General features: G+C 48.5%; 1 protein-coding gene across 2 annotated transcripts in view; it reads right to left on the bottom strand.

Annotated features, from left to right (window-relative positions):
* Positions 1-431: 431 nt before the first annotated feature.
* The window catches only part of Nf2 (NF2, moesin-ezrin-radixin like (MERLIN) tumor suppressor), an 84,064-nt gene continuing 68,804 nt past the window's right edge, over positions 432-15,691 (bottom strand). Inside the window, exons 15-17 of one of the 2 annotated variants that reach the window (XM_021178374.3) lie at positions 14,206-14,371; positions 12,560-12,619; positions 432-1,078 (exon numbers count right to left, since the gene is read on the bottom strand). In XM_021178374.3, the coding sequence (XP_021034033.1) occupies positions 12,584-12,619; positions 14,206-14,371 (202 nt within the window). In that variant the 3' untranslated portion in view covers positions 432-1,078; positions 12,560-12,583. The remainder of the gene's footprint in view (positions 1,079-12,559; positions 12,620-14,205; positions 14,372-15,691) is intronic. The other variant, XM_021178373.3, reaches the window with a different exon arrangement.

The raw sequence follows: 15,691 nt of genomic DNA, 5'->3' as shown, positions 1-15,691 counted from the left end.
ACATAGAAGATAGGCCCAATCATGGAGTGTGTGAGGCGCATGGTAAGAGGCAACCCATAGTGTTAGCTTGTGTGACTGTCAGTGGCCTGACACCTGTCAGGCTAAGGAAAGGAAGGACAAAAATGACACTGCTGGGTTCCCGGGGAAGCCAAGGACAATGACAGTGAGGCCTAGGGATTGAAGAGGACGATGGACAGGTAGCAGGGCTCTGAGGTTCCATGTGCTGAGTGGGAGGAGACAGAGGTCCTGGTCACAGCTGGGTTCCCAGGCACTCATGGGAATGTGACCAGGAAGCTCCTGGCCCACCATGGGCTCATGTGCAGTGTCTCCCAACAGCCTCTATCTTAAGCCTCTTCCTAGCCACAGCTGTCCTGCCAGTCAGACAGCTACACTGCCTCAGATGAGCCTGGCTAAGGAGCCATCATTGCTGGTTCTTTTTTTTTTTTTTTCTTTCCCAGAGCTGAGGACTGAACCTAGGGCCTTGCGCTTGCTAGGCAAGCGCTCTACCACTGAGCTAAATCCCCAACCCCCATTGCTGGTTCTGAGCTAAGCCAGTCCACACTTCTATCCCATGCCAAGTCCTTGCTGTGGAGGGGAGGCCCGTACCAGAAGCCCAGTCAGGGAGTGGGCAGCACCTGCATGGTAGATTTCAGTCAGCTTCCACACTGGACTCCCACAGCTGATTCCCAAAGTCAGCAGCAAGCACAGTGACACTTGCACCACAGTGCTTGGGTGCAGGAAGGATGGCAGCCCACACACAACAAATATTTATATATATATATATATATGAGAGAGAGAGAGAGAGAGAGAGAGAGAGAGAGAGAGAGAGAGAGAGAGAGAGATATGCCGGTATGCAGGCCAGAACTAGAACACATTGAGAAATCTCTCTATAGGGTCAGAGTGGCACGGGCCCTCAACTCAAGAGTTCCCAAACAAGCCAGCCCTCTACTGATGGTTCCTCTGGGGTCAGGCCCATCCTGTTGGTGTCAGGAGCAGCAGATGTGGCAGGAGGTGGCTGGGTCACCTGCTAGAGTTCTTCAAAGAAGGCCACTCGGGACTTGGCGCTCTGCAGAGTGAGCTGTAGAAAGAAGAGAAGAAGCTGAAAGAGCACTGGGTCTCACAGCACGGCCCATCCTGCTGCAGGGAATGACCTCAACGGTGGCTTGGGTGACAAGAGAAACCTGCCCAGTAGATGCTCAAGATCCTAGTAGTCAAGCCCAGATGAGGGTTCAGATTTATTCCAGGATTCAAATGCAAAATGACAGATGACATGTCAGAAAGGAAAGCTGGTGGACAGACACATGTCAGCAGAGAACGTGCCTATCAACCTTTTCCCAGAGCGAGTCTAGTTTGTGGCTCTCATGTTTCTCTGGCTCTGAACCGCCAACTCTCATGCTGCTGTCTGTACTGCACCAATTCTCTGGGCTGAGGCCCAGGCTTGGCTCCACTTAGGGCAGGGCAACATGGCCTCAGGCAAAGCAGGCCTGTGTCAGATGAAGTTTGTTCTCTCTGCTCCTACTTCTGGGTGACTCCAAAGCTGACTTGCCCATGGCCTGGAAGCTGAGAGACCAGACTCTCCTTCTAGGCATGCCAGGCTGGAGTAGGACAGGTGTACTGGGCAGTACCTGGCAGGTCAGGAGGATACCACCAAGAAGGTCTGGCCTGGGAACATGGAGAAGGGAGCAGAGGCAGATATGCCTCCCCAAGTTCCTGACCCTGGGGCTGTCTTCCAGTCTCTCCTCAGATAGAAGCATCTGGCATAGGCACCTATTTCAAGCTGCTCCTGAACTGGTGCCCTTGGGGCAAGATTATATGTTCTTGATGGAGCCCCAGAAAGGATTGTGTGTGTCAGCAACTGCACACTGTCCATCTGCACTTGCCCCAAATGTTCACCTTAGTGCTCAGCTCTGAGTGGGAGAACAGATTATGTTTATTGAGTGGACTGATGAGAAATGAGCCACGGTTGTAACTAAATGGGAGACACGAGGCTGTTTCCATTGCGGCTCGCTGTGTGGCCTCAGTAAACACCCCTGCTGTCTCTGAACCTCACTCCTCTGGTGGAAAGCAATGGGACAGGCTAGCTGCTCTGGACCTTTGGTAGTCTCTGATTCTGAAAAGTCTACAGTACTTACCAAAGCTCTACAAAGGGCAGGAGAGGGAGACTGTGAGCCCACTTTACCATCAAAAGACAGGCAGCATTAGTGTGCTCAAAACGAGACAGCTTGAGAGTCGACTCTTTAAATCCTGCCAAATCTTTTGGCCTTGAAGTTCCTGACTAACAAGCTGAATGCAAGGAGGCATCTGAGCTGTTTTCTTCGGCAGAATCAATTCCAGAAGCTCCATGGAAGCCTTGTTCTGCCAGGAATGGAGAGAGGCAAACACCCTCCAGACGGGAACTGCATTTGGCTGGGTCTCTCCTTCAGTAGCAGCAGAGAGGGGCCAGTGGGGGTGTGCTTTGTGATGATGGGGACCAAGGGTAGTAAAGGAGAAGATGGCACCAGAGATCTAGGACCAAAATCCTCTCCGGGAAGGGTTTGAATCCAAAGGTGTCCCCACAGTTCTGGGACAACCTCAGGAGGTTTCTTGGGATAAGGAGCCTGCAGGCAGGGACAGGACATACCCATAGCCACTTTCAGTGAAATGTTGGCACAGCGTAACATAAACCAACGGTGACACGGGGTGACGCAGCACTTTCTCATAGGGTGGCAGAGAAAATGCTAGACGCCCACTTGGTTCACGCCAAGGGCTCATCAGGTATCATTCCTAACGGTGGCATCAAACCCCGCCTAGGGGAAACAGTCCTGGTTAGGATAAGATTCAGGCAGAAGGGCCATGCACTGTGCCAGCCTCTGAGTCAGGATAGACAGTGACCTGAGAGGCCTGGCTACTTCCCCAGGCAGGACGCCCAGGCAATGGGGGCCTCTGAAAGTCTCTTGCCTGTTTCAACAATGTTGGCTCCAAGAATTCCTGGATCCACTACCCAAGCATGTTGGCTGTCCCCTCAAGGTGCTTGGGGAGGGTTTTGGCAACATCCAATTCCAGGTACTCAAGCATGAGCTTGTTAGGGTGCAAAGATGCTCCTATCAGAATCTCACCAGTGCTCCACTGCAAGGAGAGATGATCTCTTCTCTTACCAGAAGGGGGTCTGTCCTCAGTGCAGAGGGAAGTACAGGCTGAGATTATGCAGGAGAGTGGCATTTCAGGGGCCCCAAGGCTCATAAATCCACTGTATAGGGTAGCTGAGAGCCTCCTATGGTCCCCTCCCAGTTCAAAGGGAAGCCTGAGAGACTATCCTACCTTATGCCCTTACCAAGCAGTTCTCGGCAGTTCTTCTAATTCCATCAGAGAACCCAAAGTCTGAGGGATTTATAGTGTGTGCTCACTTCCCACTGCTGGAATGCTTCCAGTGGCCACCTCTGACTGCTCCCTCAGCAGCATCCTTTATCTTAAGACATCAAATGCCCTCCTCCTGGCAGGACTGGAGGGCAGAGCTCATGCAGGAGGGAGGCAGACAGTGATTCAAGGGTATTTGGAGAGAAACCTTGAGCTTCCTTTTTTAGTATGCACTCAAGGTACCCGCTGAGCCCCACAACGGAGGCATTTCAGAGCCCAAGCTCTCGTCTCGGGCACTGCTCCTCGATTCTGTTGGCCGTGTGTGCTCCTGGCTAGGCACTCTGTGGGGAAGCTGACCCATGGGATCTATTTCCACCTGTTGTCTCTGATATAGGCAAGGATCATTCTAGAAGGCTGCTTTCCACACTTAGAGTTTCAAAAGCAGGAGGTACCCATGAAAGGAACTCTCAGGCTTAGAGAAAGTGGAACATGGTGAGCCCTTCAACAAACGCCCTGGGTTTCTTATGAGAGACTTATATCCACGAGCCCACAACACTTGGGCTGCCCTGTTGCCCAGTGACAGGACTGGATCTCTATGCACACAGCACAGCAACGCCTCTGTAAGATGCAGAGAGTGCTATGGAGACAATTCCACTAAGATTCCAGCCTCAGCGAGGGGGTGGGGCATGGTAGTGCATACCTTTAATGCCAGCACTTGGGAGGCAGAGGCAGGCGGATCTCACTGTAGAGCCAGCCTGCTCTACAGAGTGAGTTCCAAGACAGCCAGGGCTATACAGAGAAACCCTGTCTCAAAAAAACCCAACCAACCAAAGAGCCCAGTCTCTAAAAGAATCCCAGCCACGATGTTCACGTGCACCCTTTGGTTATGGAGGTGGATCCCTTAATTGTGAGGTGCAGAATCTCAAAGTGTTTGTTCACGTGTGTTTTTGGCTGTGAAGCTGCATCATCTGAATGTGGGGTACGGTACCCCTGTGGCTGTGGAGGCAGACTCCTTTAATGTTGAGTGCAGGCTCTGCTCACACCACTAAGATACCTGGGAGGCTAGACTGGACAAGGAGAGTCCTGTATTCCATCAGGCAGTGAGACTGACATGCTCATGACATGGAGATGCCACCAGGCCCCATGTACCATGCTGGGCCAATTCTGGGGCCTGCCTAGGTCTGGTGTCCCTACCTGAATCCATGAACAAGCTAGCTGAGCTCATGCTGACCAGTGGCCACTTTGCTACACTCTGCTATGCATAGACCTTCAAAACTCACATTGGATCCAGACAAGGTCAACACAGGCATCTGGACAGTCAGGCCTTGCTCCTCTGGGAAGGCTAGAAGCCACGAGGAACCTGCTCAGAGTGCTCAATCCAATGGGTTCCTGCCAGCTTCCTCCCGAAAGATGACTAAAAGAACATGCAGCCTCCTCACTAGGCACTAGGCTGACCTGCTGCTCTCTTCCAGCTGTCTCTTCACATCTGATTAGAACCAGCCCTGTGAATAATACAGGAGGAATTCAGTTCTCTCTTGAATGAGCCTGCTGTTCGAGGCTGTCACTAATCCAACTCTAATCTGAAGAGACCAACTTCCTTTTCTTTCTCTGCAGCAGATCTATGTGGCTTTGTTTTAATCATAAGGGCCTCTGACCTTCCTTCCCTCCTCAGCATATACAGACAGCCCCTGGAAGACCCTCCTTTCCTCCTAGCCACAAATGACCAGGCTGTAGAAGGGAGGACAGAAGCCATTTAGTAAAGCAAGCCCTCTGCTCCCTGCTCCCCAAACTATGCATTAAATGACAAAAATGGACAAACCAGCAAATCTAAACAAGTTTGGATTTGGGAGATACATCTGTTTCCATAATAGGACAGGCCTACATACCTGCATTCCCAGTACTTGGGAGGCAGAGGCAGCATAGTACAGCAGGTTTGAGGCCAGGCTGGCATAGAGAATGCCAGGCCAGCCAGAACTACACAGCAAGGCCCTATTTTAAATACCAAACCAAACAAATGAACAAAAGACAAGAAGCTAAGGCAGGCACATGCCTATAATTCCAGCATTAAGGAGGCTGAGACGGGTGCATTCTAAATTGTTCATCCAAGGTTAGACAGTAGACACACTGTCCTAAAAAAAAAAATGGGGCTGGGTCAGTGGTCAGCACTTGTCTAGCATGTACAAGGCCTACGGTTCAATTCCCATCACTGCAAATAAACTAAATATAAGAAGAAAAAGAGATTTGCCAGATATGCTGGAGGGAACCTTTAAATATCAGCACTAGAAAGGTAAAGACAGAAAGATCGTTGAGTCTCAGGCCACCCTGTTTCAAACAAAACAAAGCAACAACAAAAGCCTTCAGAAAGGCCCTGCCACCCAGCTGGTTTGCGCTCATCTCTCTCGGTGCGTGGATCTGCAGACTGAGCTGTCTCCTGCTCACTGTAAGACATGGACTCCATCAGGATGCTCCTGGGAAACAGCTCCGGGGCTGGCGGGCCACAAGTCCAGAAGGTACCTATGACCAGTGTTGCCATCTGATGGCCTAGGACTTTGGAGTCTAACTACTAGGGTGCTTCCAACATTGACTCCAAGAGCGCCCCCTGCTGGAAAACCCACTGTGAGATGGCAGACTGCTGACTCTCCCCATCTCTCCTCCAAAAGTCCTTTTGGGGGAACATTTTCCCAGAGTGATAGAAGGGTAACAAAATATATTCCAGCATGAATCCTGCAGCAGCAAGGCTGCTTGATTAAGAATGAATTACACTTTCATCAGCACAGAAAGGAAATTGATTCACAAGGCTGTATTGTGACAATCTTGTCCTAATGCAAAAGGGAGTGGAGAGGCGGACAGGACAGCACCACTTTGGTTGTCAGTGGGGAGAAAAGCAGCTCTACAGTTAAGCTGAAAGAACAAAACTAATCAGGGCACCAGGATTCCTTACACTAATCCCTGGGGGCCTCGCCTCAATCCACTCATCCCCAGGGAGAAGATGCAGGTGGGAGGGGGCTGCCTAGTTCATTTTAAATAATAAGACCCACAGTGCCAAACCCATTTTAGATACTAACCTAATAACTCCCAGTGCTGAGACTCAGCTTGTCCCATAAAAATGCAGTGGAATTGAAATGCAAGCCCTAAAATCATGTTATACTTCCTCGTCACCAGTACATATTGAAAATGGAGGAGCGGGGGAGGGTGGAGATAGAAAAGGACATGCAGATTCTCTGGCACGAGGATCTGCAGGGAACAAGCAGACTCCGGAGCAGAAAGGTGACAGTTAGAGCCAGCACCAGCAAACTCAACATGATCTTTGTTTGGGGTACAATAAACATTTACCCCCTCCTAAAGCTGCACGGAGCCAAGGTGGAAGCGCCAACAAAGGGAGGCACCACTATAAGCTGAGCACGTTAAGCTTCCTGTAGTCTTGGTAGTAATGTCTTGCACCCAAATGCAGTCTTCATGATGCGTGCATAGAGAGCGGTCCACATGCATATCCCTAAACAGAAGTGAAATGAGAGGGCAACTCCATGCCAATAAACAAATCCAATTCCTTTATGGGGAAATTTGCCCAGGAAATCTACAGGGAATCGATCTGTATTAATCCTTAGGGACCTAATGCGGCAGCACCGTGCCTACAAATGTCTGCCTGTGTCTCTGCTGCCCTAGGATGCTGGAAGGGTCTATTGTTACCGTTCTTCCACCTAACAAATGAACTCATCGGCCTGATTCACCTCACTGGGCAGGTGGAGGCCAAATGTGATCTACCAAGCACTCTGGGCCTTAAGAAAGGTTCGGATATATACTGATGCTTCTTTTAAACTGCCAATCTCCAAAGAGAAATCACAGCAAGTCTCATAAGAACAGAACCTGGAGCCTGCAGAATGAGTTTGCATCCCAGCTTTTCCCTCCCACTGTTGCAGCAACAAATCAGGTGCCCTGGGAGCGCTGTGCTGAAATGAAACATATCTTCAGAGCCAAGGGGCCAAATGGAATGTTTTACTGCATCAAATAAGGCCCAATAATGGCCACAGGCACTTTCAAATGGCCATAAAACATCTAGGCCACAAGGCAGGGCTTACAGGCGCAACACTTCCCAAAGCAAAACTCTTTGCAGTGGAAAGCTTCCTCACCCTGTAGTGTGAGACAGTGGCTGGCTGACCCTTCTAGCTGGATCTACCAGAAAAGAGCAAGAAACCCAGAGCCCTCAGCAGCCACAGGACCCTTGGAAACTCATATGTGTTAGGAATGGCTTTTCGGAGTGAGCCCACAGGATGGCAACCAAGAAAAGGACTCTCTCTTTAAATCTTACTTGACATATATGAATGTTTAGCCTGTATGTGTGTCTTTGTACTATATATGTGCCTGGTGCCCAAGGAAGTCTGAAGAGGATGTCCTACCTTCTGGAGCTGTGGTTACAGATGGTTTTGAGCCACCATGTAGGTGCTGGAAAACAAATCTGGGTCCTCTGAACCAGCAGTCAGTACTCTTCAATGCTGAGCCATCACTTCAGCCCGAAGAGGACCTCTTTTCAGACCAGCTCTCATGCCAGGAGTGGTGATCATGACTTTTAACCCCAGCACTCAGGAGGGAGAGGCAAGTGGATCTCTGTGAGTTCAAGGCCAGCCTGGCCTACAGAGTGAGTTCCAGGATAGCCAGGGCTACACAGAGAAATCCTGTCTCAAAAGACAAAACAACAAAACAGACCAGCTCTTAAGGCTTCCGTGTGCTTCCATGGAGCCTGGGATCTGAAAGGGTCCTGGATCAATGTAGTTCCTTCTGGGTGTTCTGTGCTCACATCTGGCCTCACTGCTGCTCCCACCCCAGTCCTCTCCTCCTCTTCCCCTACTGCAATAAAGAATGGTCTTGGAATCTGGGGAGCCAGTATGCTGGCTTTTATGTCAGGACTGAGAATGTCATATCAGATAATGCCTGATTTCTAAAGCAGTCAGGGTCACTCAGCCCACAGGTTTACAATGAAGACAATGAACTGTGCATTAAACTTTTTCGCAGCAATCTCTGAGACTGGCCATGCACACTAGAGGTAACCAGGGAGGCCCTGGTTACTTGTTTTAATTGAGGAAGATACCTTTCAGGCATATTCAGTGAGTCCCTGTGATTTATCACTCCTCCAGGTGCCCGAGATATTCTATTTCATTTCACAAGCCCTGAATCTCCAAGGGGACTCTCCAGAAATTGAAGATGACATTAGACTTTTCTGTCTTCCTGATCCAGGAGAGGCAGCCAGGCTCCCCATGAACGTCAAAGCTCTGCCTCTCCTGCTCCTCCACAACCCTCATAATTTCCCATCCGTTGGGGCTGGTGAGATGGCTCAGTGGGTAAGAGCACCCGACTGCTCTTCCAAAGGTCCGGAGTTCAAATCCCAGCAACCACATGGTGGCTCACAACCATCCGTAATGAAATCTGATGCCCTCTTCTGGAGTGTCTGAAGACAGCTACAGTGTCATATAATAAATAAATCTTAAAAAAAAAAAAAATTTCCCATCCGTTGAAACCCTCTGCTCTGCTGGAGGTTATAGCAGGAAAGTGATGACTGTTGGCTGGCTCTTGACTGAATTAACAATGTTGAGGGAGGTCTGGAGAGATGCCTCTGCGATTAAGAGTGGTGGCTGTTCCCCCAGAGGGCTGGGGCTCAATTCCCAGCACACATCCACATGGCAGCTCACAACTGTAACTCCAGTTCTAGGGGATCGATGCCCTCAACAGACATACATGGAACCAAAACACCGATGCATAAAAAGTAAAAATAAACAATTAAAGAACCTTGAGAGAATGACAGGATGGTCCTGAAGTGTGCCTGCTCCAAGATGTTTTCACCTCTAGAGTATGGTGGCTGAGCTAACTCACACCTGGCTATCACTGTCACCAGCACACCACGGCTCTGAAGTGCAAACTCTGAAGTGAGCCCTGTGTGCTCACTCAGCTGGATTGCTGGGTTCACTCTGTAACTCAGGGCTCAGATGCAGGGAACATGTGTCACTCCCCCTGAGAATGAAGCCAATCCTGGTTCCCCAGAGCAGCTTGCTGACTGTCCTGCCACACCAGCTGTACTGATCACCAACTGGGAAAAGTGGAAAATGTAGGGACATCAGATCAGCAGGAGAAAAAAAAAAAGCATAACAACAACAAAAACAAAAACCCATTACCTTGCAGGTCCAAAGTGAACTGGAGGAGCCAGAAAAGCTAGTTTTTTCACTTCCATCATGTCACTCAACACACCTAATGCTCACTGCCAGTTGTAGGCTTAAAGCCAGGTAGCGCAGCCCATGATTCCTCCTTCCTCCCTCATCATGCTTTTCATGTCGTTAAACCCTCACTATGCACTAAGTGTCTCACGTGACTTCCTTCATTTAACCTCACAACAATCCTGGGGGTGGGAGAGAGGAGAAGGAGGAGGAGGGAGGTGGAGGATTTGAGACAGGGTCTCACTGTATAGTCCTAGCCAAGTCCTGACACTTGCTCAGGCACTGCGCGTGGCAGAATGTTTCTGATGCCTGTTCTGCTGGGATCTAATGCACGGCCTCATGCATGCTAGCAAGCACTCTTCCACTGTCCCCTTTCCTTATCCTGCTCTGTTACTAATGCTGTCCTTGAACTTGTGGTCCTCTTGCCTCAGTTTCTTAAGAAGTTGGTTTATAGATGTGAGCTATTACCAGGCTTGATTTATCCATGATTAATTCTTTACAGGTAAGAGTTCTCATTCATACCCTGCCCACCCACCCCCAAAGATCTGCCTGCCCCTGCCTCTGGGATGCTGAGTTTAAAGGTGTGTGCCATCACCACCTAGCTAAGAATTTTGTCTCCTAAGAAAGCAAAAAAATCAAAGGCTGGAGAGATGGCTCAGTGCTTAAGAATACTGGTTGCTTTTCCAGAAGACCAGGGTTCAATTCCCAGCACCCACACGGTGGGTCACAACCATCTGTGACTCTGATTCCAGAGAATCTGGCATTAGGAGGAAGTTGGCCTTGTTGGAGGAAGTATGTCACTGGGGGTAGGCATTTAGAGTTTTAAATGCTCAAGCCAGGCCCAGTACTGTCTTCTGAAATGTACAACTCTCAGGTACATCTCCGGCACCATGTCTGCCTGTGTATCACCATGCTTCCTGCTACAATGATTATGAACTAAACTAAACCTCTGAAAGTAAGCCAGCCCCAATTAAATGCTTCCTATGAATTGCCATGGTCATGGAGTCTCTTCACAGCAAGAGAAACCCTCTCTAAGCAATCTCTCATCCCCAATGTCAAAATGGAGCTCCTCCCTTGACCAATAGATACACACACTTCCAAAGCCAGAAGGGACACTTTTCTGCTAGGCTAGCAATGGTTCAGACAGTGGTGGGAATGACTTGAGAGCCACCTCTACACAGGAAGGTAACCATCAGTCATGAGCACTGGCCACTAGCCATAGAGACCGCCACTACCTAAGTAAATGAAACATTCCTCAGACAGCGAAATCCACCAGTATTTAGTTTAAAATTGCTGAGAGGAACTTGCATCATATTGAAAGACAAGTTCTTGCTTTTAGTAACCTTGGTTATCAGAATTCTTAATTAAATACAGCTTAGCAATCTGTTTTGAAAACAACTATCACATTAAGGCATTCATGTGAGTGAATGAATGAACAAACAAACAAACAAATGTTTCCAAATACAGTCACTCACTACTTGATGATTGGGCCATGCAGTGAGAGGTGTGTTGGTAGATGACCTTATCACTAAGGGAAAATCATAGACTAAGCTGGCTGTGATGCCACTGGGTAATACAAACTTACAGACCCCGCACTGTGTACTCAATCTGTCATTGGGCACTTGGCATGATGAGGCACTAGGTCTAGAAACAATACAAAGATGACTAAAGAGGAAACCTCTCGTCTATAACAACTCCGTGAGGACTGACGATCAAACTTAGGTCCCTGAAGAATACAAACCTTCTATATCACACAACAAAAGATGAACCCACATTGTAATGAAATTGCCTAATTATACGCAGGGAGCATCTGATGCATGAGGTAAGACACAGCAAGGTTTTCCGTGTGCCCTGCACTGACCAGAGTGCACGAAGCACCACAGATCCACTTGGGTCACCACGTGGGCAGAGATTCACCTTTCCAATGTCCCGTTTAGAGCACACACTGCATGATGTCAGGGTAGCAGAACCAAAGTGGGCATGAAGCTGAAAAAAGAAGTGCATTCACTCAGGCAGGCTCTCCTGGGGCCTCTGCGAACTCATTTACCTGATGAAAGATGTACCTGGGACTTCACAGCTAACCTTCTGTGGGACACTGAGCAAACAGAAATGTCCTGGGCAGAAGGCTCAGAGTTTCTTTACCTGACTGCAGTGAGGATGCTAAGGACATAGCCTATTCCTTTGTCAGAAGTGTCAGAGGCATGCTGACATGGGTATGACTGGGGATCAAGCAGTAATGGAAGGACCGTAACATTTAAGTATTAGGCATGATAATCTTGTACTGCCTGGGCATATTGAAAGAATAATCTGTAAGGCTTTAATTAGTTGACTCAACACAAATGCTGCTAACTCATCTCCTGGGTGTCTGCAATGGGACAGTTGCAGATGAGCCTGTCCATGCATCGCTCCTTCCATGCGGTAGGGGGACAGAAGCCAAAGTGGCCTTTAGAGCAGCCATGGGACAGCCAACTCACTGCAACTGGCTTAAAGATGCACCAGTGTTCTGTTTGCTGCCCTAGGAAAGAAAAGGGGTGTGCAGAGAACAGAAGGCTTGAGGAAAAAATGAGAATGAGTGACCCACACCCAGAAGCTACCAGCTGTGATAAGTCTGCAGAGTGTACCGCTACAGGATAGGAGTGATCTTGAACAAGAGGCATCAGTCTTAAAAGCATCAGAACTGATTCCCACTTCCATGCTAGAGGTATCTATCAAAGGAGTATACCACCAAGAAGACAAAGGACTTAGATTTGACTGGAAAGGGAGCCATGACTTTCCCCAACCCAACCAGTGACATAAGGTAAACCAAGCAACTGGTCCTGCAGCCCCACAGCATGCTCTTCAGAGTGAGGCAGTCTTCTAGGCCCTGGAGGCTGGTCTGGGCACCCCCCCCAGGGTGGACAGCTGCTCTCACCCTCAAAGCATGCTGTGGCCAGGCCCCAGGCTTCCCTGCCCTCAGGAGGGCTCTGCGTGGCCCGAGGACAGAGACAGGCAAGCTCATGCATGGGTTAGCAGCACAGACAGAATACCTGGGAATAGCCTACTGTGAGGACTCAAATGCAGATGGGTCTTCTGCCTTGGGCTTGAGGCTAAATGAGCAAAATAAAATGAAAAAACAAAGACATACCCTGTGAAATCAAAATGCCACATGTGCCATTTGCAAAATGCTCAGAAATAGAGACAGTGACCTCAAGTGTACTGCGAAACAGTTTGAACAGTGGCCTCTCTGGTTTTCAGCTGAGAGCCCAGTTCTCCACAGCAGCAGTGGCACAGGAGACTGCTCAGGATGCCAGGTGACAAGGAGGCAGGATGAGGGGGCTGACAGGCTCACTAGCCCAATCACATTTTAGCTTAAGAGCCTCCTCTTTACCCCCATCTCCCCTGCCCCCTTTATGAGACAGGGTCTTATATAACACAGGCTGGACATGAATTTTTGTTGCAGTCCAAAATGACCTTTAATCCTCCTGCCTCCTCCTCCTGAGTTCTGTGGGTCACCATGCCTGGTTTTAAACTCCCCTCTGACATTTAACCATTTTGTTTGAAACAAGAAACCCAGAGGACAACAGGAGCCAGAGGGAAGAGGGTGCGGAGTGCTGTGATACCTTCTCTACTTGCTGTCCACTGTGAAGGGCTAAGCAGAAGTAGAACTCCCAACTATACATCAGAGTCGGCAGGGAGACTTAGGCTTCTTAGGATGTTCAGTGACAACTTAATCACTGAAAACAGAGACAGTCCTTGAGCTGGAGACTGCTTTTTTTTTTTTTTTTTTCTTTCGAGACAGGGTTTCTCTGTATCCCTGGCTGTCCTGGAACTCATTTTGTAGACCAGGCTGGCCTCGAACTCAAAAATCCACCTGCCTCTGCCTCCTGAGTGTGGAGACTGCTTTACACACTGGAATAAAGAGTGAAACTTAACTATATCAACTACCATCCAATCTCAAGGAAAGGGAGTCAGGGCCTTATTCTGTAGCCCAGCCTGGCCTTAAACTTGCAATCCTCCTGCCTCTGCCTCCTGAATGCTAGCATTACCACCGTGTGCCGCCACACCAATCCCTTTACAACCCCTGTTTATAGGGGTGATCAGCTAAAAGCAGAGCTTTCCCTGCCCAGAAGATCTTTCTGCTTTGCCCAGATCTGAGATCTACACATTCTCGGGCTGATAATGAGTACTTAGTAACTTCTAAACCCCGAAAATGATGAGAACTCTAAATATCAGGAGAGAAAAATGGGACTCTGTGAGCCTCATAAATAAGTCTCATCTTTCTAAACATTAAGGTTCTTCTATATACTTCCTTTTAAGTATGAAAGAAGTTGGAGATTCAGAATATGGTCTTACACAAAGACTGGAAGGGACTCCACTCAACAGGCCTCTAGTTCCCTGTGAGTTCTTATTACGTGAGGTAGCTCTTTGGGCATAAGTCCCTTTGACTTTAAAGACAGAATCACTTTATTTCTCAGTGATAGATCAAAACCCATCCTCGAACAAGGATTCATCTCATCAGAGCTTTTAACATAAGCTCCACTTCCATCATGGTCATTGGCAGATTAAATTCTCTTTCTGTCAGGAGTTGAAAAATTCCCTTAACTAAGTACATGTTAAAAAAGAAAGCCAATAGACAAGAGTTTAATGATAGGGCTCCTGAGGAAACTAGATGCCAACCTCACATTTCAGGTACCTTTTTAATGGTATTATGCTTGCTGCTGGGGCCACCTCTGTCTGAGGTCTCGCTGTGCAGGACGTCCAAGGCCGTCTCCCGCTCTTTGAGTTTCAAGGCCTCGATCTCCGTCTTGAGCTCGTTGAGCTGCTCCTGCAGGTGCTTGCTCTTCTCCATGTACTCCACTCTGATGCAACAAGAAACCAGGCGTCATGGCTGGGCACACAGAGGCAGGAGAGGTAAGCCGTAACACGGAAGCTATCCAAAGTGGCAGCCAGGAGCTGCAGTCTGGACTTCACACCTGAACTTGGCCACTCAGAAGCCAAGGGAGCTTGGGCTATCCACTGACTGCTATGAATCTCTTTCCCCATCAGTTCAATTGGGATGATAATTACAGGTCAGGAAGAAATAAAGTGTAGGAAGAAAGCCCTGTATAAACTTTCAGAGTGCTCTACAAATAACCCTGCCACAGACAGCTTTTGGTTCTGTATGAAAAATCAGAGCATACAAGCCTCCTGAGCCCCAGATACTCTCTGCTTCTACCCTTCGTAAGCAGTGAAGCAGGCTGTCCCTGCCAGTAATCTACTCTCCTACTTATTCTAAACCCTTCAGAAAAAGATGGCAGACACTCACTCAGCCACCATTGGGAAGAAATAGATATCCACTTTCACCTGAAGAGGTTCAAGTGTTTAACTACAGGAGCATGAACAGAAAACTATGTAACACTACTATATAAACATTTAGAAGGAATTACTGCAGCCACTGATGGGCTCTGCCAGCCTGCACAGAAAAAGGGCCACGGGCTGAGTGTCTGTGTCCCCTCCACTCACATGCTGCAGCCCTGGGGAGGGAGGAGGTCATCAGTTCATAATAGAAGACGCCACAGGCACACAAAAGCACACAGTGAGAAGCTGTCATCTGCAAACCAGGAGGAACATTCTCACAATGCCTCCTTCATCTTGGATTTCCAAGTTTCCTGAACTATGAGAGGTAAATTCCTATTGTTTATAAGCTTTCCAGGCCCTGGTATTTTGTTATAATAGGCAAACACACTGAAACAGTAAGAAAATACAAACTATAAAAAACCAAGACCCAGTACAGGATGTGGTCTTATGCTGATCACAACCACATAAACATGCACATCTGGACAGTGAGAAGGAGCTCTGACGGACACTCGGAGCAATAGCTCAGGATCGTCAGCTTCTTAGCTGTTCTCAGTATGAGGGATCAAAGGAGGTTAGCCTGGTTCATAGTGGTTCATGCTGGCCTCCAGAGAGCTATTCTGAGAGGACCAGAAGAGAGAAAGGGGTTTCAATCCTTGTCCTGTTTCTCATCAGCTATGCCAGGCTGGATGAACTCGTCAAACTAAGTCTATTTCTTCTATATAACTGCAACACTAAAATGTTTTTTGGAGTCTGGGCCTCATCGCAGTCCCGGCCAGATGTGAATCTGCTACGTAGCTGAAGATAATCTTGAAATTCTGATCCTCCTACCTGTATTTCTTGAG

The sequence above is a fragment of the Mus caroli genome, unplaced genomic scaffold (genome assembly GCF_978045245.1).
Source record: "Mus caroli unplaced genomic scaffold, Mus_caroli_1 scaffold_13, whole genome shotgun sequence".
NCBI lineage: Eukaryota > Metazoa > Chordata > Mammalia > Rodentia > Muridae > Mus > Mus caroli.
The sequence above is the reverse complement of the archived record's forward strand: the minus strand, read 5'-3'. Positions and strand labels throughout refer to the sequence as shown.